Source organism: Camelina sativa, chromosome 1 (assembly GCF_030686135.1).
Source record: "Camelina sativa cultivar CO46 ecotype springtype chromosome 1, ASM3068613v1".
NCBI classification, from domain to species: domain Eukaryota; kingdom Viridiplantae; phylum Streptophyta; class Magnoliopsida; order Brassicales; family Brassicaceae; genus Camelina; species Camelina sativa.
In genome coordinates, this window is record NC_141880.1 from 4,309,869 (window position 1) to 4,330,099 (window position 20,231).

At 36.1% G+C, this 20,231-nt stretch overlaps 6 protein-coding genes and 1 non-coding gene across 10 annotated transcripts; 5 read left to right on the plus strand and 2 right to left on the minus strand.

The window, feature by feature from the left end:
- Positions 1-112: 112 nt before the first annotated feature.
- Positions 113-3,166, minus strand: LOC104764867 (arginyl-tRNA--protein transferase 2). Of its 4 annotated transcripts, none has more exons than XM_087489120.1 (6): positions 2,770-3,166; positions 2,468-2,506; positions 2,135-2,285; positions 871-1,953; positions 493-775; positions 113-374 (listed from the first exon to the last, which is right to left on the minus strand). In XM_087489120.1, exons 1-6 carry the CDS (start codon positions 2,912-2,914, stop codon positions 258-260), a joined length of 1,818 nt encoding a protein of 605 aa, XP_087345246.1. In that variant the 5' UTR covers positions 2,915-3,166; the 3' UTR covers positions 113-257. The 4 variants fall into 4 exon arrangements, with proteins under 4 accessions (XP_087345246.1, XP_087345297.1, XP_087345207.1 ...); XM_087489171.1 differs by having other exon boundaries at positions 2,429-2,506; XM_087489081.1 differs by having other exon boundaries at positions 2,135-2,288; positions 2,770-3,017.
- LOC104764767 (large ribosomal subunit protein uL10x) lies at positions 3,131-4,826 on the plus strand. Its single transcript, XM_010488401.2, has 5 exons — positions 3,131-3,515; positions 3,614-3,682; positions 3,827-3,925; positions 4,022-4,414; positions 4,512-4,826. Exons 1-5 carry the CDS (start codon positions 3,261-3,263, stop codon positions 4,665-4,667), a joined length of 972 nt encoding a protein of 323 aa, XP_010486703.1. The 5' UTR covers positions 3,131-3,260; the 3' UTR covers positions 4,668-4,826.
- Positions 4,827-8,969: 4,143 nt separating this feature from the next.
- On the plus strand, positions 8,970-10,136 carry LOC104764676 (WUSCHEL-related homeobox 5-like). Its single transcript, XM_010488290.3, has 2 exons — positions 8,970-9,625; positions 9,723-10,136. Exons 1-2 carry the CDS (start codon positions 9,292-9,294, stop codon positions 9,965-9,967), a joined length of 579 nt encoding a protein of 192 aa, XP_010486592.1. The 5' UTR covers positions 8,970-9,291; the 3' UTR covers positions 9,968-10,136.
- Positions 10,137-10,558: 422 nt separating this feature from the next.
- On the plus strand, positions 10,559-13,326 carry LOC104764585 (26S proteasome non-ATPase regulatory subunit 7 homolog B). Its single transcript, XM_010488177.3, has 10 exons — positions 10,559-10,889; positions 11,263-11,355; positions 11,444-11,525; positions 11,728-11,824; positions 11,981-12,056; positions 12,213-12,271; positions 12,423-12,545; positions 12,661-12,718; positions 12,806-12,891; positions 12,977-13,326. Exons 1-10 carry the CDS (start codon positions 10,703-10,705, stop codon positions 13,046-13,048), a joined length of 933 nt encoding a protein of 310 aa, XP_010486479.1. The 5' UTR covers positions 10,559-10,702; the 3' UTR covers positions 13,049-13,326.
- Positions 13,327-15,474: 2,148 nt separating this feature from the next.
- On the minus strand, positions 15,475-17,222 carry LOC104704331 (transcription factor DIVARICATA-like). The gene is made up of 3 exons (XM_087489733.1): positions 16,818-17,222; positions 16,192-16,606; positions 15,475-16,103 (listed from the first exon to the last, which is right to left on the minus strand). The coding sequence occupies exons 2-3, from the start codon at positions 16,602-16,604 to the stop codon at positions 15,716-15,718; spliced, it is 801 nt and encodes a 266-aa protein (XP_087345859.1). The 5' UTR covers positions 16,605-16,606; positions 16,818-17,222; the 3' UTR covers positions 15,475-15,715.
- A 139-nt stretch (positions 17,223-17,361) lies between these two features.
- Positions 17,362-17,434, plus strand: TRNAR-CCU (transfer RNA arginine (anticodon CCU)). The gene has a single exon. It is a non-coding gene; the product is annotated as a tRNA-Arg (tRNA).
- Positions 17,435-18,152: 718 nt separating this feature from the next.
- On the plus strand, positions 18,153-19,169 carry LOC104704340 (mitogen-activated protein kinase kinase kinase 20-like). Its single transcript, XM_010420451.2, has one exon. The coding sequence runs from the start codon at positions 18,153-18,155 to the stop codon at positions 19,167-19,169; it is 1,017 nt and encodes a 338-aa protein (XP_010418753.2).
- Positions 19,170-20,231: the final 1,062 nt, after the last annotated feature.

A 20,231-nucleotide genomic window follows, 5' to 3' on the forward strand; every position in this document is an offset into this window, starting at 1 on the left:
TTGATTCAATCTTGTTCGGTTAATTATGGTTTTATCCCCAGCTCTAGTTTGTGGAACCTGAACCCGTCTATGTAGAGAAAACTAATTAACTATTTCTATCCATAAAATGATATTTTGGGAAATTTTGGAGAAAATGTACAATTAGAATTAAAGTTTACATCTTTTTGGTATCAAGTGATCAAAATTAAGAGAAACATGATATTACTGTTAATAATGTTACAAAATGATTTTCTAAGTGGCTTGAGTTAAGCTTAATGTTACCGGAGTTCATACACCATTCTCTCCGAGAGCTCTGCTCCGACGACTTTCTGGTAATTAACCAACCTCGATTCCAGTTCTTTCAGAACCATCCGATTCTTGATACGTGGTATATCCTTCAAAGACAATTTTTTAACAAGTGTTTACAAGGATTGAGAATTTGATGATCTTTAAAAAAAACACAAAAAAAAAGGAGAGAGCAATAATAGTGAGATACTGTCATACTGATAGTACCTTGTATCGAAGTCGAGGTCCATCAAAACTGATAAGGATATTGGTAATGTCACTTCGGTTTCTGCTAGAGTCTGAGTCTTCATCAGAGTTATACATTTCATCATCATCATCATCATCATCATTTGTAACCCCTTGTTCCATGTCTTCATGTTCACTCGTGGATTCCCCTAGGGTTTCAGAAGCTTGAGGTGATGATGATGATGGGGAAACCTTAGTGTAATTGGACAAGACGGAATATGGCTTTTTGTCAAGCAGAGGCTTGGCTACTTCGAATGGAACCCATCTGAGAAGAAAATACAAGAAAAGCAATTAGATTCTCTCTCAAATGACAACAATTAACAAGAATGTGGTCGTAGTTTTGTGATTTTGGGAACTTACTGGTAACGGAGAGGACATAGAAGCTCGGACGGACGATAGGCTGCTTTATATTTCATTTTGTTGCAGGAATGTATGTAATAGCCAAGATAGTAATACTCAAGGGTAGAGCAATGAGCTTGGTTTTGTTTCACCCAATCGATTTCTTGCAGGGCTGAGTAGTTTCCAATAGACAAGGATGCAAAATCCGGATCCCAGAATAGGTATTTACTCGACAAACATTTAGGAAGGATGTCGATCACCCCAACAGCAATTAGACGGTCATCAACTCGGTATTGTTGATGGTAAGAACCGAAGCCACAAGGAGGAACCTTTTCTTGATCATCATTACGTGAAGGCGGAACTTCAATCAATGGAGTGTCGACCAAAAACCTTTTGTATGAAGTTTCCGAGATGCTCTCCGGCTTATCATTATGCACTTTCAGTTGATACCTTTTGTATAATTCATATTCCTCTGGATCAAAACTCGACCTTTTCAAGTGCATCTCCAGCTTCCTCTTTCTTGCATGGAGGTTGTTCGAAGAAGATTTTCTTGTTGTAGTACTGAAGCTTTCTTCATCATTTCTCTCTGAGGAAGTAACAACTCGGGTAGCTGAAAGGAAGTTGATATGGCCTTTGCAGACTTTAACAGAAAAACCCATAAATTTTCCCACCTTATCCATTGCACTTAACAGCTTCTCAGAAACAACCTCTGCTGATAATACGCTTTCTTCTACGTTTTTCTTTCCTTTCTCAGATGTATGTGTGTGTTTTATAGCAGCTACTATAGGAAAAGCAATGTTGCTGGTGTATAAGAGTTCTTCTGACCCTTCAGCTAGTTTCTTCCTTTTAGCAGAGATAACTTTCTTCACTGAAGCTTTGGGAATCTGAATATTACAAGGAAACTCCCCACTTTGTATGCATTTTTGTACCGCAATATCAATTTGTTCAGACAAATCTTTCATGATTGGTTCCACTTCATTGTTTTGTTCTCTTTTAGCAGAACCAAGTGATTTTCTCACCGACACTGAAACTTCTCGGGAGAAAGAAACGTCTTGCTCTTCTGTCTGCTCACTCGGTTTCGCATCTAGTTCGCCATCCAAGAACCTTTGTACACAACATCACAGAAATAGTTAAAATGAGAAGGGCAGGTTCCCTTTCCGAGACTGCGTTGAAAGAGGAAAGGTTTAATGACATCAGAAAGGTAACAAAATCTTGGTACAATTTTCATATATTGATCCAAATAAAAGGAGGAGAAGAGTGCATCGATAGAATTATACATATATACCTTTCCAGTCTTCTACGCACTCGCTGCTGCTCCTTAGAAGGAACAAAACCACTAGCTTTCAAGCGGATAGTATAAGAAGGGCAACAAGTTTTCTCCATCTCAGGTTTGTAAAGGAAGCAACCAGATCGTCTCCATCCACGGTCAAGAAGAGCTACTTGAAAAGAAAAGCAAAGACACATCAAAATGATCACTAAGCTCAGAAAGAAAAAAAAAAAAAAACATAAATCAAAATGGTGAACAGAAGACATTGAATCGAAGATAAAGTTCAAGCTTTGTGCTTGCACATAATCAAACCTATCAATCTCTACTTCTCTAGAAGTGGATGCAACAAACCTTGGTAGTCATTAACGGTGAGACTCTCTGTCCATAACCCTAAAATGGAAATGAGACACGATCACTGAGTTATCAATACAAACCATGGACATTTCTCATCTTAAAAGATCACAGCAAAGGTAAATTTCATAAACATAAGAATCACACATCTTTCTTTTTCAGGTAAGCATCAATGATGCTCAATGATCGTTCAAATTTTCCAAATCTTTTTCTATTCGACTTATCTGAATGAGTCAGATCAATTCAACGACCAAATCGGAAAGAATAAATTTTTAAAAAGTTTCAATGGCGAGGGAACGAACCGTGAGAGATACTGGAGCGGGTAGAAGATTTACAGTAACCGCAAGTGGATCTATTAAGTCCACAATCAGCGACTATACTCTCTCCGCCGAATCCGCCACGACTGCTACTTGCCTCGTCTTTCGTCTTCGCTTTCTTCGACGACATGATCGGAGAGAATTCACAATCACAACGATGAGCTCATTCCCGTTTCCCGATGAAGAAGAAGAGATCAACGCTTTGTCGTTTTTATCAAAATAAACGACACAAAGTTCCCTTCTGAACATTAAAAAACGTCACGCGTGTTATGTTGTCAATATGGGCCCTAAAGCCCAATATCAATAAAGTAAACAAGAGCCGTCAGATCAGAAATTAAGCAAGCAATCACAAACCGTTAGATTTTCGGATCGCCGCGAAAACCCTAGCTACCTTCATCCGCCGCCTTTTAACACTCTCCGAAACAGAGGAGTGGACACATTTGAGTTTTTTATCTGTATCCTTTGAGCAAGCAACAATGGTGAAGGCAACGAAAGCAGAGAAGAAGATCGCTTACGACGCAAAGCTATGTCAGCTTATCGACGAATACACTCAGATCCTAGTCGTTGCAGCCGACAACGTCGGATCGACTCAGCTTCAGAATATCAGGAAAGGTCTTCGTGGAGACTCAGTGGTTCTCATGGGGAAGAACACTATGATGAAGCGTTCCGTTAGGATCCACTCTGAGAACACGGGAAACACTGCCGTTTTGAATCTGCTTCCCCTCCTTCAGGTTTGATTTCAGCTTCTCGAAAATGTTGAGATTTGAGATTTTCTCGGTGCTGGAGACTTTGGATTGTAATATGCGATTGTTCTGTGTTTGGTTTTTAGGGAAATGTTGGTTTAATCTTCACCAAGGGTGACCTTAAGGAAGTGAGCGAGGAGGTTGCCAAATACAAGGTTTGTTTTCTTCTTATAGCAAATGTTTGATTAGTCTGTGTAGTTCATCTGTATAAACTTGTGTATTGGATTATGTAAAAGCTTGATGCTTTGTCTCTCGATGTGATTGGATTTGTAAATGGAAGTCTTTTATGATATGGACAGGTTGGTGCTCCAGCTCGTGTGGGTTTGGTTGCTCCAATTGATGTGGTTGTTCAACCTGGCAACACTGGTCTCGACCCATCTCAGACATCTTTCTTCCAGGTTTGATTAAATTATGCATTTGTAATGCTCCATTGGTTTTGTTTGAATACGAAATCTGTGTTTATTGAAACATGAATGTGTTTTTGGAATGTTTAGGTGCTTAACATCCCAACTAAGATTAACAAGGGTACTGTCGAAATCATCACCCCTGTGGAGCTTATCAAGCAAGGTGACAAGGTCGGGTCTTCTGAGGCTGCCCTTCTAGCCAAGCTCGGGATTAGACCTTTCTCATATGGTCTTGTTGTTCAGTCGGTTTATGACAATGGATCAGTCTTCAGCCCAGAGGTTCTTGATCTTACAGAAGATCAACTTGTGGAGAAGTTTGCTTCTGGTATCTCTATGGTCACTTCCTTGGCTCTAGCTGTTTCTTACCCTACTCTTGCTGCTGCGCCACACATGTTCATCAATGCGTACAAGAATGTTTTGGCTATTGCTGTTGCCACTGACTACACTTTCCCTCAAGCAGAGAAGGTCAAGGAGTTCTTGAAGGTTAGTCGTTAAACTGTACATCTTTTTATGTGATAGTTCCTGAAGCTTGGATTATTGTTCTTTAATGCTAACTCTCGGGTGTAAATTTGGAATGCAGGATCCTAGCAAGTTTGTTGTTGCTGCAGCGGCAGTGTCTGCGGATGCAGGTGGTGGTGTTGCTCAATCTGGAGGTGCTGCTAAGGTAGAGGAGAAGAAAGAAGAGTCAGACGAAGAAGACTATGACGGTGGTTTCGGTTTGTTCGACGAAGAGTAGGATTTGCCTTTTTGTCGTGGCGTATAAGTGTTCCTTCGTTTGTAGTAATGTTGATCTTAGTTTTGTTTGGTTTAAAGCCAATTCAGATTTTATTTTATTGTCCTTTTTTGGAAAGACTTCATTTACCAACTTCAAAAGATATGTTCGGTGGAAAAGAAATGTTATGTATTTTCTTAGCAAACACAAACACAACTATTTGGGTTTAACACAATCAGAGACCAAAATGTCTTGGTTATATGTTTGTTTGCATTCCATCGGAAACGATTAAATTGGTAGCTTAAGTAGGAAACGTACATGGTACGATATGTATAAAATGATGTTTGTTGCTCGATACCTCATATGCTGCTGTAGGATTGAAGTTTTGTCACTGACTCATATTGGAATGTACCTACCAGGGTATTATAATTTAGATAGACTAGAAAGAAAAAAATTGATCTTTTGTAGATTTAAACCTTGTGTTTAAACAAAACAATGTCACATTTGCTTGCCAAAACTTGTCGATTGATATACGTACACTGTCGTGTGCCTTCTAAAAAAGTATTCTGATGAAGATAACACGATTTTATAAAACGTACGATATATTTGAGGTATTACACTTTTTCATTGAACGATGAAAAAGTTTACGTATGTTCTTATGCTTTCCTTCGCCGTTAGGCTCTTTGCCCTAAGATCTCACGCGTGCCCTAATTTCATGCCTTGAAACCATCCTGGTTTCCTACTTTTCTGTTTAATTTGTATAAATATGAAATATGTAGAGAATATGTTATGCATTTAAGTTTTGGAGGCTATCTATCACACGCCTAAGATTAGTCCGTGTGTTGTTAAATCTGTAAAAATGTTAGCTATTGACAAAAACAAATACTTTAGCTATTGAGAAAAAACAATAACTTCCAAGGCTCTATTTTAGTTCGTAAATGTGGTATTTTCTGGAATAAAAAGCACTAGCTAGCTATATTAGTTGGGGTAATAATTTGATTTATCAAATGTTAAAGTGAACCTATTTTACTCCCACTTACGCATTTCTAAGTGCTTAGAAGAAGGTGGGAAATTTAACTGGACATACAGAGAAGACAAAAGACAAAGACGACCAATACATGTCGGAACTTTTTACAAATCTCTAAACCTTAAATTCTTCCCCATGTCATAAGACTCATAACTCCTTTAAAAGGTAAGCTTGTGAACTAATATACTAAAATATTTATTCAATTGTCTTCAAAAATCTTTATTCAACAATTTCATTCGTCATGTTAATATTGAATGAATTACCATTGTTAGTAAGTTTTTATATACTAATATACATTTCCTACAAGGTTATTCCAAAGTTTCTAGAAGGAAATCTATAAAGCAATTATCAAATAAGAAAATTACTTAGGAAAGTTACACGCTTGGGATGAATTTTCTTTTAAGAGTTGGTGTTCGTTGAACCTTTTGATGAGTAGTAGGAAGACGATACATCGAACCCATTAAAAAACAAGTTAGATAATATATACATACTACAACATTGACCTAGTAGTTAGAGCCTAAATACCACTTGCCAAGAATTAGTACCCAAACTGATGTCGTATCAATCTTTAGTATCATAGTATTATTCTAATATAATACTCTATTCAAATATCTTAATAAAGAGATTGAAGAACAGATTGTAAAAATTGACGTCCAAAAACAAAACAAAACAAAATGTATAGTACTATATATATTATGTGGTGCATGAAAAACATCATAGGGAATTGAATGTTAGTGGGCATTACAATGTGAGACCGGCTTCAACTTTTTTGACTACGATGAGAACGTAATTCTCGCTCTCAGAAAAATATATTTTAACTCTAATAATATTTTCAAAAATGTGGATTTCTTGATGGTTTATGTTATTGAACCAATTATGTTGATCAGTTTGTTATGTTGGAACGAATTCAGATTGTTTACAATTTGTCTCATTCTTTGATATAAGTTAAAACTTTGGGTGATAATTTTTTTATACTATTGAATCATGTTTAATTCAATCATAAGAGGTTTATTGGATATTCAGATTATATATCTTGCAAATTTTATTGATCATACATTCATACTTACTCTACAGCGAAACAAAGCTTAAGCCTTTGACCATGTTAAAACACTACATATTGATGTGCAACACGGAACACTATTAGCCAAAACACTTTTTTCTTTCTTTCTTGGTTTGCGACTTTGCAGTTTGCATTTGTATAATTTTAATTCAAATACAAATACATATTAAATTTAATCATATAGTATAAAACTAAGGACCATACTTTTATTAAACTAACTTCACGATGATTTTGTAGCTTGTTCTTTCATTATTAATATCTGGTACTTTTTGTTCGTAAAGTTGTCTCAGCAGTTACTTAAATCAAGAGTGTTGTCCATTGAGGCTTAGACAACTTTCATAGGTGTCCATTGCACTAACACAAACGGGGGTTATTGATTACTCTCTCATTTATTTTTTTGTTTTTATATATAAAAAAAAATTAAAATTAGATACTAAGGTTGCTTTTTTAGTCTCCCAAAACTTGGAACCGGACTTGAGTAAAAACTATGCAAACTAGTCTATAATTATATAAGGGCATATACAACTTACAGTCTTCCAAAATAAGAAATTATAAAATGTTTAGGGCCGAGGCATCCTATACGAGAGTGTTTGCGTACAAGAGTTTTAATAGTCTCAAATCCACGACATGCAATCTTAACTTTTTGATGTAAAACTCGTAGCATTTTTTGTTATCTTAAACCAGTAATTGGGCGCATGCTTATTTTATCTCACAAATCTTAATCATAAAGAATTTATATAAACCGAATAGAAATAACGGATATTCACAAATCTACTTATTTTGACTAGAGTATACTGATCGATTTAAAGTTGCATGAGATATCTGTTAAGAAGTTTTATAATACATATATATAAAGTAGATAATTAATTAATATTTAGGAGGTTAGTGAAAGGATATTAACAACAACAAAAAAAAACTAAACAAAGATGTTATGTAAACTAACTGGGATGATTCCAAGTAATTTAAGCCACGTGAACTTTGACTTTGACACCGAATAGATCAAATTTAAAAACAAGATGCAGTTTATATGCGAGAGAGACAAAAGATATTTGTAAGTACTGTTATGTTATTTAGTGGAGAGGTACTTTGTTTATAAAAACAATGTTTGGTTTTATTCACATTGTCATTTTATTATTTGGACCATTTCGTCTTGCTTAGCGTCCCGTGCATGTCTCATCTAAGTCTTCACCATTAAGACAATTTGACGCACACATGAATGTATTTCTTTAAAAAAAAATAAGCCAAATAAATTTCTTTTTTATTTCTTTCAAAAAAACATAAGAAATTTTTTTAAATTTCTCGTAAAAAAAACTAGACTGTGCACATTTCTCAAATTTGTTATACTTAAGACATATATATGTGTTGCACATATAGAACTTGAAGTGAAATACTTTGTTGATCATAGCCCATATATATAGGTTTATACTAAAAAAATAAAAGACCAAAAGTGAAAAAACAAAACATGCATGTAAACATGTATACTGGTTTGTATTAGTATCGTCTTATCAAGCTTTAAAAAGACAGATTTAGTTGTTATTGTAGCATATAGAGACTAGTAAACACTCTTAGCGACAATCAAAAAGTATATAACAGTCATCTTTTCAGCATTCTTTTTTGAGAAAAATCTTTTTAACATTCTTCATTCTAGAGAAGAGTTCGATGACTTAACAAATATGCTGGTGTTGGACTTATTAGTTATTACTATAGATAGTTAGTACATGTGTATGCCGGACCTTCTAGTTCTATCTATTAATGAACGTAAATGCTTTTCTTTTGTAAATTTATATGATTCAGATATATGTAAATTATATATAGAAAGTGGCTAAAATTTCAAATTTCCTGTCTACACTTGCCGACCAAACTTCCTCAAGTGTCACATCTTCTGTGGAAGAAAGACAAAACTACAATCTGTTCACACAATGATATGTCTGTAATTATTCTTGTCATCTTCAATCATATCAAACTTACCGGCCATCTCTTTAACTAACGTATTTGCATAGAACTTTTATATTAGAACAATTTCAGCACAAACCCTTATATTACAAATATTGATCATTTTAACTGTGTGTTTGATTTTTGAATAGTAACAAATTATGCTGAAGGCGATCATTCATGCAAATTCACAACAAACGAGAATATGTCTCATTTTCTCAATCGTTACCTGTAATATAAAACTTGAGTTATGGTAATGTGAGATTTAGTAGTATATATATAGTAGATATACACACAACAAAAGTTGTATATAATATATAGGTATATATACAAAATACATGGAACAGAAGCCTAGATAGGTTAGGATAAAGAAACGATCAAATCTGCAAAGATCAGTCTCTCCCAAATCCCCAAAAAAAACAAAGCATGCATTTCGTAATAAAAAAACCCATCATAAAACGACACATAACTCGAAAACCTCTCCCCCCGACAATTTTTATCAATTTATTTCTCCTTTTCACTTAGAAATCCCAAAAAATAATAAATTAGTTTGAATTAATCTCCCCTATATATATGGATTAATATACAGGCCCTAAATCGTAAACAATTGAGTGATTATATATCTGAAAATGTCTTACTCCGTCAAAGGTCGAACCTTACGTGGCAACAATATTAACGGAGGAGGAGGAGGAGGAGGGACGGGGACGAAGTGCGGGAGGTGGAATCCGACCGTGGAGCAGTTGAAGATACTGACGGATCTGTTCCGAGCCGGTCTTAGAACTCCGACCACTGATCAGATTCAGAAGATCTCTACGGAGCTCAGTTTCTACGGCAAGATCGAGAGCAAGAACGTTTTCTATTGGTTCCAGAACCATAAGGCTAGGGAGAGGCAGAAACGTCGTAAAATATCCATTGACTTTGATCATCAACATCACCATCATAACCATCAACCATCAACTAGAGGTATATAATCTGATCTCTAGAGGTTATTAATCTATAATATGATTTTTAATTTATAGATTTGTATATTTGATATGGATGATATGATATATTACTGTAGATGTTTTTGAGATAAACGAAGAAGAATGTCAAGAGGAAGAGAAGGTGATAGAGACGTTACAACTCTTCCCGGTGAATCCATTCGAAGACTCCAACTCCAAGGTCGAGAAAATAAGAGCTAGAGGTAACCAGTACCGTGAATATATTCGAGAGACGAACACGGCGTCGTTTTCTCCATATTCATCATGTGGAGCTGAGATGGAACATCATCCACCGCCGTTAGATCTTCGATTAAGCTTTCTTTGAATTATTGACCTCCTCAGAATTATCTTTAACCTTTTAAGAAGATCTTGTTGTATTTTGAATTATGACTTGTATTATTATCCAATGTATGAGTTATGACGTAGACAAAAGTTGGCTCATTTAAAAAAAATTCCTTTTTTTCCTGACATAATTAAGAATCTGAATTATGGAATCTATATAGTATAATCATAATCTAAAGATTAAAGTGACTATAATAAGAACGTGAATGCACTTCTCCACAGTGAGTTGTTAAAGACTTTTTAAGGATGGCTTTATTTTAGATGATTAGTCATAATTTAAAATTTATAAATATTGTCTTTTTTATTATCTATCTATCAAAAAATTCGGATAATACATCCCCATAAAAAATTTGCATCAAACTTATAAATCAGAATATATTTTTTTTTGGTGACATCTGAAAAATTAATTGGACTGTCCTTAATTACCTTGTATATTCTTTGTTAATTTCACTATGAAATCTTACATAAGACAAAAACGTATTACACAATCTCAATAACATTATTAGTTTAAAACCCATATAACTGGGCTTTACAAAGGCCCATTATCTGTTTAAACCCATAGTGCGTTATAAAAATTGCTAGAGAAGATTTATTGAGTTTTCCTGGAGAAGAAGCTAACTCTCAAGCTCCGTCGGAGGAAAAACGAAATCGGAAGTTGTGATAATCACCGGAGTATAGAATTGAGTAGCTTCTCGAGCAAATTTGATTCACCCGAACAATGGATGTGATAAAGACGCAGCAAATATCGGCAAGGACGATCGAGAAAGTGATCGTTCACCCACTTGTCTTGCTTAGTATCGTCGACCATTACAATCGTGTAGCCAAGGACACCCGCAAGCGTGTCGTCGGCGTTTTGCTCGGAAACAGCTCCCGTGGTACCGTTGACGTCACCAACAGCTATGCAGGTGCCCTTGTTTTACTATTACTTTCTCTTTTGTTCTCACAGATCTTGGACGCTTTGTTGAGCTCTCCCTAATTGTAGAATTCGATATCATTAGTGTTCTTGTGTGCCATTGAATTCGGTTTTATCAATTTAGGGTTTTGTTTTTAGCTTTTGGGTTGCAAAAATTGACTTTGTTTGAGTTGGTTCTGTGATACTGACCTCAAACTTAGTTGAGTTGGATCAGTCAAGCTTGGTTCTAGTAGCCTAATATGGTGGTTTGGTTAGTTTCTTAGAGATTTTAACGTGTCATTTGATTTCCCACATTACATTACTTGACGAGCCTGTTGTTGCTTGCGCATCACTTGTTTGACACTTTTGTATCTCGGTTTTTACAGTGCCTTTTGAGGAAGATGACAAAGACTCTAGCATCTGGTTTCTTGATCACAACTACCACGAGTCCATGTTTCACATGTTCAAGAGAATTAATGGTACTGCTCGGTAAAAAATAACTCTTAAAGAGTAGATATGACTATGTGGAAAACCTCGTGCTGACTGATTTGATCTTTTTGCTTTCAGCTAAGGAGCATGTTGTGGGTTGGTACAGCACGGGTCCCAAACTTCGAGAGAATGATTTGGATGTTCACGCTTTATTCAATGGGTAAGACCATGGCTTTAGGCAGAAGGAGCCGGTCTTATATTTTTTTCTGTTGTGGTGACATGAGATGTCTAAGACATGTTTGATGGTCTGTTATATATGTACAAACATTTGTGTCGAAAGTTTTCACAATTGATCTCTCCTCTCTTGCTATTCCTTATCTCTGTATTACTGTGGGTTTAAATTTTTCTTTCTGATATTGCAGCTACGTACCAAATCCAGTGTTGGTCATTATTGATGTCCAACCGAAAGAACTTGGAATCCCCACAAAAGCATACTATGCAGTTGAGGAGGTGAAGGAGGTAAAGTACAAACCAATTTTCTAACTATATAACTTGCTCGACTGTTAAGTTGCATCTGACATACTTGATTTACTTTCTTATCTTTCTGCATTTGTGCTATTTGTGTAGTTATATCCATATATCTAATTGCCTTGATCCGAACTTCTCTCTCTGCAGAATGCTACCCAGAAAACCCAGCAGGTGTTTGTACACGTGCCAACAGAAATTGCAGCTCACGAAGTCGAGGAAATTGGTATGTCCACTTGTGGAAAACAAATTCTGTGATGGTTTGATTTCCTTGTTTTAGTGCATCAATGATGGGTTATTTTCTTTTGTGATTGCGTTCGAGGAAACTACATAATTGAAGCCCTACTTGCTTTGTTTACGCTGGTTGATTGGTCTTGAACAGGTGTGGAACATTTGCTCAGGGATGTAAAAGACACAACCATCAGTACCTTGGCAACTGAGGTTATTTTCTTCACACCTAACCTAAGCATTTCATTATCAAGCTTCTTAATGTGTATCCAAATATATGGTTGTTGCTCTCAAAACAAAAATGTGAGGAACGTATATCTTTTATGCTTGAGGAAACTGAAATTATTTGTGAACTGTATCTTAGGTCACTGCGAAACTTACTGCTCTGAAGGGATTGGATGCAAGACTTCGGGAGATTCGGAGTTACCTTGACCTTGTAGTTGAAGGAAAACTCCCATTAAACCATGAAATCTTATACCATCTTCAGGTTAAAACACTCCCCATCTCTTAATTTTAGTTAGCTAGTAGAAACTATAACACAATATCTGTGGCTGCTGTTAAGGATAATTCATCTAATTAAATGCTTTTATGAAAATCTGTAGGATGTATTCAACTTGCTACCTAACTTGAACGTCAACGAATTGGTTAAGGCCTTTTCAGGTTTGCCTTTTTCTGCCTTGAAGTTTTATGTTCGCACAGTTATTCTCGCATTTGCACTCTTTCCCTAACTTTATTCATTTTGTGCAGTAAAAACAAATGACATGATGCTCGTTATCTACCTTTCTTCCCTCATCCGTAGTGTAATTGCCCTCCACGATTTGATCAACAACAAGGTTAGACGATCATATCTCTCTTAGGCGATTGATTGAATTTGCTGTATGCAATATGTTTTGTTCATCTCTGACTGTTATCTTTCAGTTACTGAACAAGGAACATGAAAAAGCAGAGGACTCAAAGCCTGTTGCCATACCCGCAATCACTGGGAGTTAAAAATGCAGCCAAATTTCGAGATTTGGGAGGTTTTCTAGTCAGATATTACTGTGTCATTTGCTGCATGTGAAGAGGGTCTGTTCGGGGACAAAACGGGTTCGGTCTCGTTCCGATGATCTTCTCTACAACTGTTCTTTTTGACAATGGTTATAATATGAGTATGTAGTTCCTGTCTCAAAAGACTTCCTTTTTTCTTATATCATTTGATGTTTTATGTTTTCCTTGGAAGATGATATTAAGTAAGTTTTGCATCAATGTGCTGAAAACTCTTAGTAAAATTCTTCTCCGTATGCGTAAGCGTCACATTGTATCGGTGACTAGGGGTGTTCCGGTTTCAATTGAGTAAATAAATATACAGTGAATTGGGATCTTGTAGGATTTAGTTCAGATGTCTTGGATCCGGTGATTAACTGGTTTACTTGATCGTCTTGGTTTAAATTAGTCCGGATTTCAGATTATTTTGGTCTACAGGGCAATGAAAAATAACTTACCATAGCTCAAAAATGCAACTCAAATATAGAAAACTATAATATTAGATTAGAGGCGTCTTACACCGGATGAGTACACGAGTGTGAATAAAGTGTCCACATTGATAGAGAAAGAAAGGAAGAAGAAGATTGTCACTTTTATTGAGATTTTGTCATGAAAATAGAAAACTAAAACAATGAAGGGCCGCCAAAATAAAAATAAAGAAGTGTTTGAAAGGAAAATAAAGTTGAGTAGTGGCGTAAGCTTCGTGAAAAGAATATGATGATAAGCGGAAAAAATAGATTGAAATCAAGAACGTGCTTTGTTACGCAATATGCTTTTAAGCCTACTTTCGAAGAACATTTTTATATTTTTTCATGATAAGTGTTGTGCTTATTTTAAATAAACTTTACAATTAAACAATAACTATAGATTATTATACAATAAGTTTTGTCGTTTACCTAAAATAGTTGGATGATATATTTTATATGTTCACGATAATTAGGATTAGCCTTAGGTCGCAAAGCTTCCCGACGTTCTCGTACTTATTATATTGCTCAATGTTCTTTATGATGTTATATATACTCACGTAGGCGTTTTGGGCATATGTCAGTATAATAATACATGGAATAATTATAACTTCACGCATATATTAAGTAATGCATGTATGACGTAAGAACATTGAATGTTTTATCATATTGGTACATCATCAGTGTAAGGCATGTAGATCCCATCGAAGCGACCAGATCGAAAGTGACAAAATAACAAAAGGGTGGCAAAAGAAATAAAGCCATAAAGTTGCAAGAAAGACGAAACTACTTTACTTTCTCTAATCCGAAATAGGACTCGCAAATTGCAATAGCATATATCACAACATGATGATCAAGATTCATCAAAAATAGAAGATATTTCCTTAAAATATGAGCTATGGTAAATCAATTGCTTTATATTATACTGTCCTTTAGTTTCTTATGCTGATCATTTCTAATGATGGCCCCAACATATACATCATTTTAAGTTAGTTTTATATCAGAAAAATAATAATGATAATTTGGGTCAAGTAAATCATAAAATTTTATATAGATCCGAGACAATTAGATTAATATTTGTGAAAGAAAAATGAAATGTAAATGATCTCTTTTCAAACGTAGTCTAGTATTGGATCAAGTTGAGTTATTCTTCTTTAGGATTTCTTAAGATAGCTTTTCATAATTTAATGCTACAGCCTACAAGTACACAACAATATTTTTTTGCCAATAATATTATAACTTATTTGGTATTCCGCATGACACCATTGTATCAAACTCTAAATCGCTTTTTTTTTTTTGTCAATCACTCTAAATCGTTTATATTTATATATTTGGGAAGGCGAAGGCCAAAGGGGTTGGTGTAATAGATGAAAGAATGAGATTCTTTTGGTCAGAAGTGGAAAGCAGACTCAGCCTCTATTTTATACACAAATCAATTTTTCATACCTTCCACCAACACCCAGACTCATTCAATATCTTCACCCATATCATCTAATTTTGTTTTCCCAAATTAGTTATTATTCGGAAATATTAAACTTATTCAACTAACAAAAGAAGTAAACGATATCATTAATTAAGCAGTTTCAACTTTCAAGCTTTATATATAACTTCTAAATAGTAGATGAGGCTCATCCACATGCAGTAAGTTCAAGATAGGTTTTTGGAAGAACAAAAAAACATTACTCGAATTAAATTTATCCGGTTAAAACGTTATTTTGTTTTAGTCGAAATAAAATAAAATAATTGAAGGGAATCTTATTTTCATTCATCAATCACTGAATGAACTTGTAGTGATGACACTGATTCAAACCACTGAGAGACTGAGACCGTTTAAAGCTATTCTATAGCTATAACTTTTTTAACAAGTCTCTCATTTTTGTGTGGTGCTAGATAGATTGTGGTTATATATATTATTATAGAGCACGAGTCTTTTTCACAACTATAATGAATGGAAAAAAAAGAAAATACAAAGATATTTAATACGTATCTAATTAGTAGACACAAACACAGAAATACAGAGAGTCACATTCATGATAAACAAGTTTCTTACTTTTCTACCACACAATACATATATGTAGCTTTGGGTTTTGCTTGTATGCCTCTAATTACAGTTTCAAAACTCAACTTCTTTAGAAAGCTGAGCTTTTGGGAATGAGGATTTTATGTTACCTTAAGCTCTGGCACTGAAGGCATTTGCTCTGGCGTAGCTAAAGGCAGCGTCGAAGGAAGTTGGTGATGGAGAAAAGAAGGTTTCTGAAGATAGATTCTGACCCATAAATATGACTCCGTCCTCAGCATTATCCTTGTCGGTAAACCCTAAATCCGGGAGGATGTCACTGTGATCGGAAAAGGAGCGGTTGAGATTGGCGTTGAGGAGATTGACGGTTGTGATGTCATGGATACTTGGCCGGCGTTTGTCCTTGGCTCCTGAGAGCTGTCCCTGGTAATACTTTTGGGCGTGGCTCGCGACTTGCGTTGGCGTCTTCGACACCACGAAGTTTCTTGATATGTTTCTCCAATCTCCTTTCCCGTACTTGAGAAGCCCTAACAAGAATCTCCTGCAAAGATCAAGAAACAGAGCAATGTAAACCCTAAGAGAAACAGGGGAATGCCTTTTGTTGCAAGAAACCTAGGAAGAGTTTATACCTGTGTTCTTCCTCTGTCCAAGGAACTCCCTTCTTTCGATCATGATCAGATCCTCTGGCTCCATTAGGCCGTTTCCGACAAGTGTCAGGGTCAAACGCCAAGGGAGAATAAGAAGCTGCAGGGTAACCAGGAATGGGCACACGTCCTGCTTCGATATCAGAAACGTCTTCTTCGAGCTTACTATATTGATTCATGACATCCAAAACAGTCTTCCCAGGGATCATGGAAGCAACTTTGAACCAGCGATCAGGCGAGTCTTCAGCGTAGATGGCAAGAGCTCGTTCGAACATCTTGTTCTCTTCTTTAGTCCAGTTGCTGCTGCTGCTGCTCGAGCTGTGTAAGCTCATTATCTCTTCAACGACGAACCGGTGGTCAGAGATAGGTAGGTGAGAGAGTGGATGCAGAGTCTCCATAGCTAAAAAAAAAAAGAAGAAGAATAAGTTACAACTACAAACACAGCTCAAAAAAGTCCATATTTCTTGTTTTGTAAGAGAAAGCTTGAAGAAGGATTGATTTGTGAGATATATTAGGAAAAGATAGAAGCTTTTTATATATATAGAATTAGAATATAATGATAATAATATTAGGAATCAAAGGGAAGGAAAGAAAAATCAAGAATCGTATACCTGAGGGGAACCAAGAACCTGATTTGGGTGAGAGATTTGAAGCATATATAAAACCGACCCTCTCGAATATGAAAAAGACAGAATCAATGAGAATCTGCAAAAGTGGGTCGTCGAAGGAAGACAAAAACAGCAAAGCCTAGTTAAGTATTCTCCTCGGATAACGAAGCTATGATGAGAGTTGAGATGAGAAGAGCCAGTTAAGAGAGAGATAGATTGTGAAGGACGAATAAAGAAGGGTCTTATACAGAGAGAGAGAGAGAGAGAGAGAGAGAGACACTGGAATTTGAGGGCACTGAAGAGAAACAAGGAAAAGGTTTTGCTGTTTTTTTTTTCTTTGGGGAAGATTTGGCGTATTTGGATTGGTGAACAGCGAATGGGCACCACTCCACTCGGATTCTTGCTGTTTTTTTTTTCTGTTACAACTTACAACTAATATATTCGCAATACGACAAATTTCTTCTATCGCCTTTTTTGTTATGGTTCACACGGTGACAAACTACTAAATATTGATATATTACAAATGCAGTAGATAATGAGCAAATAAGCGTCTGTAGCTCAGTGGATAGAGCGTCTGTTTCCTAAGCAGAAGGTCGTAGGTTCGACCCCTACCTGACGCGATTTGTTTTTTATATTCATTTTTCAGGTTCAAGTTTTTTTTTTTTTTTTGGTTCTTCTTTCAGTTTTGACTTTATAGTAGAAAGTAAATTGAAATCCATTTTTGTTCTGTGATTCTTGTTCAGCTCTAACCTTCATATAAGTGATGATTGGTTTTAATATCTATGCGTAGGTCGGTAGGTCTTGTTCTACTATCTCTTTCCATTTTACTTGTTTCATGTTTTTAAAAGTTTTAGTAAATTGTTTTCGTTTTCTTTAAACAGAAAATATGCAAGAAAGAGTCTCAGTTTTATGGATGAGAAACTCAATTAATCTCTCACCAATGTACATGGTCTAAGTGTTTAGTGTAGTGTGAGTATTATTGTAAGTTATAAAAATTGGAAAGAAAATATTTATATCCATGGGAAAGAAAATATTTATTACTAACATTGGGCTTTATTCCCCTAAATTTTTAAGTGACTTATTAAATCCGAAGACCAAAACGGTGTGAAGCATTTAAGGAACGCTTGATCCAACGGTTAAGATCCAATTGATGATGGGATCAACGGCAGATCTTTCAATTTTCTTTTTGTTAGTTTCCTTTGTTTCCTATCGACTAATTAAATGCGAAGCCCTTCTCATAATTGTTCAAATTCAACACACAATTCTTAAATTTTCATCTCTTTTATTTCTCAACAAATCCCAAATTCTGATTTAGTTAGGGTTTCAGTGCTGTCAAGAATGTTGCCGTCTATGGAGTTTGTGAAACCCTTAGGCAAAGGTTCATATGGTTCCGTCGATCTCGTCAGATACACCAACCCCGACGGCTCGAATCCGTACTACCAAGCCGTGAAAACCTCCTACCCACAAGACTTCGAACCGCTCTCTAAAGAGTTTCAGATTCTGTCTAAACTCAGAGATTGCCCTAGAATCGTGCAAACTTGCGGGAAAAGTCTGTTGAGAGGTGTCAATGATTACGGAAATAGAGTATACAGGATGTCAATGGAGTATGCAGCTGGTGGAAGTTTAACTACTTTCATGGAAACAAGATCATTGTCTGATTCAATGATCAGAGACTTCACTTATATGATCCTTGAAGGACTTGTCTCTATCCATAGTCACGGTTACGTTCATTGCGATCTCAAACCTGAAAACATTCTCGTGTTTCCTCGTACTTGTGGGTGCAACGTTTCATACGAATTGAAGATTTCGGATTTTGGAATGTCGACAAAAGTTGGACAAGACTCCGAGTTTTGGGAATATGATTCTCCGTATTTGGGAACGTCTCGCTACATGTCGCCAGAATCTGTTCAAAACGGGATCGCGGAGGAAGCCCTAGATTTGTGGTCATTAGGTTGTATCGTGTTGGAGATGTATACCGGAGAACCGCCATGGCTGTTGGAAGATTCTAAGAAGCTTTTACCTCTTTTGTTGAATGGGAATGCACCGGAGGTATCAGAGTCTCTTCCTTGGGACGCAAGGCAGTTTTTACAAACATGTTTCGCAAGTGATCCTTTAGAAAGAGGAAGCGCTTCGGAGCTTTTGAAGCATAAGTTTCTACATAATGTATCCGATCAGAAGAAGGTGAGGGTTACCGGCGCCGGAGATAAGAGAGAGTCGGTGGTGGTGTTGAAGTCGAAGAAGTTCCTAAAAGTCAAGATTATCCCACCAAAGCCACCACAGTTTAAGAATAGACCTTTGAGGTTGAAGATAATACCTCCCAAACCCCCAGGATTCAATCTTGTTCCGGTACAGTAGATCAGTGTGTTGACTATATTAATTAGTCTTTGTTTGTTACTTGGTAGTTTAGCTCAAGTTAATTACACGTTGATACAGTTGTAGTGTGGTTTAGATCAAGTTAATTACACGCGTTGATACGATTGTAACTCTTCAATTATAATCAAATTGTATGGTATTTTTTTGTTTTCAAGTTATTAGAAAGTCTTTTTATGTTAAACTTGGAGAATTTACGTGAATGGTAATGAAGTGTTTCGATACTATTAATCCGATCGATATCTATAAAGTTGGACTGAAGATGATGTATAAAGTAATTTATAACTTGGTTGAGTTGGATTCTTTAGACAAAGAACAAGGTCTCCTTTCTTTATTAAAACAACGTATCTTTCCATTTTTGTTTCTTGATTACAAGTTTCCAAGATTTACACAACTACAAATAGAACTTCCCTTTTTTCCACTAATTAATTCTAACACACTTGTCAAAAAAGTAAGACCCCATTTGCTTAATTTTTTTTTATCAGTAATCAGGAGGATTGTAATTCGATTAATAAATTAAAAAGCCAGTGGACGTGAGGAAGTGATCTTGTAACTTTTCAAGCCATTGACTCTTTAATTCGAACAATCTATATATCGATTTGATTTGTTCTGAAGATATATATACATACAATATTAGGATAATCGAATAATAAATGTTAGATAGAGTAAAAGAGGAAAGGGTATACTGAGAGTTCGCCCTAGCCGTTTTCTCTCTGGCACAACCATCGAGGTCCCCTCTCCCGGCAGCGTCGACTCCGATCGGCATCGCTGGACTTTGGTTTCGTCATCTTCATCTTCTCCTCTGTCTGTTAATCTCGCTCATGTCCTCTTTTGGTTTCACCGGAGACCTCTTGAGATTCCAGATCTCAACTCCGGTTTTGCATCGCTTTCTTCTACTCACCATCTCTCCTCCGTCTCCGTCTCCTTCTCTTGGTAAGGTTGCTCGTCTGAGTACCCAACTGTCTAAGTCCATCTCTCAACCCCCCCCGAATGCCCTGGTACCTTTGGAGACTATCTCTCGATCTGGCTTTTTCCACAGTCAGCCTC

Excerpts from the sequence above, each read along its gene's own strand:
- LOC104764867 (XM_087489081.1), bottom strand. The coding sequence starts at position 2,914 with ATGTCGTCGAAGAAAGCGAAGACGAAAGACGAGGCAAGTAGCAGTCGT. Across the intron at positions 2,507-2,769 it reads CCGCTCCAGTATCTCTCACG|GGTTATGGACAGAGAGTCTC; the intron begins GTTCGTTCCCTC and ends TTTCCATTTTAG. Across the intron at positions 776-870 it reads CTATGTCCTCTCCGTTACCA|ATGGGTTCCATTCGAAGTAG; the intron begins GTAAGTTCCCAA and ends TTTTCTTCTCAG.
- LOC104764767 (XM_010488401.2), top strand. The coding sequence starts at position 3,261 with ATGGTGAAGGCAACGAAAGCAGAGAAGAAGATCGCTTACGACGCAAAG. Across the intron at positions 3,683-3,826 it reads AGGAGGTTGCCAAATACAAG|GTTGGTGCTCCAGCTCGTGT; the intron begins GTTTGTTTTCTT and ends TGATATGGACAG. Across the intron at positions 4,415-4,511 it reads AGGTCAAGGAGTTCTTGAAG|GATCCTAGCAAGTTTGTTGT; the intron begins GTTAGTCGTTAA and ends TTTGGAATGCAG.
- LOC104764676 (XM_010488290.3), top strand. The coding sequence starts at position 9,292 with ATGTCTTACTCCGTCAAAGGTCGAACCTTACGTGGCAACAATATTAAC. Across the intron at positions 9,626-9,722 it reads CCATCAACCATCAACTAGAG|ATGTTTTTGAGATAAACGAA; the intron begins GTATATAATCTG and ends ATATTACTGTAG.
- LOC104764585 (XM_010488177.3), top strand. The coding sequence starts at position 10,703 with ATGGATGTGATAAAGACGCAGCAAATATCGGCAAGGACGATCGAGAAA. Across the intron at positions 11,356-11,443 it reads CATGTTCAAGAGAATTAATG|CTAAGGAGCATGTTGTGGGT; the intron begins GTACTGCTCGGT and ends TTTTGCTTTCAG. Across the intron at positions 11,526-11,727 it reads GTTCACGCTTTATTCAATGG|CTACGTACCAAATCCAGTGT; the intron begins GTAAGACCATGG and ends CTGATATTGCAG.
- LOC104704331 (XM_087489733.1), bottom strand. The coding sequence starts at position 16,604 with ATGGAGACTCTGCATCCACTCTCTCACCTACCTATCTCTGACCACCGG. Across the intron at positions 16,104-16,191 it reads TGGACAGAGGAAGAACACAG|GAGATTCTTGTTAGGGCTTC; the intron begins GTATAAACTCTT and ends TGATCTTTGCAG.
- LOC104704340 (XM_010420451.2), top strand. The coding sequence starts at position 18,153 with ATGTTGCCGTCTATGGAGTTTGTGAAACCCTTAGGCAAAGGTTCATAT.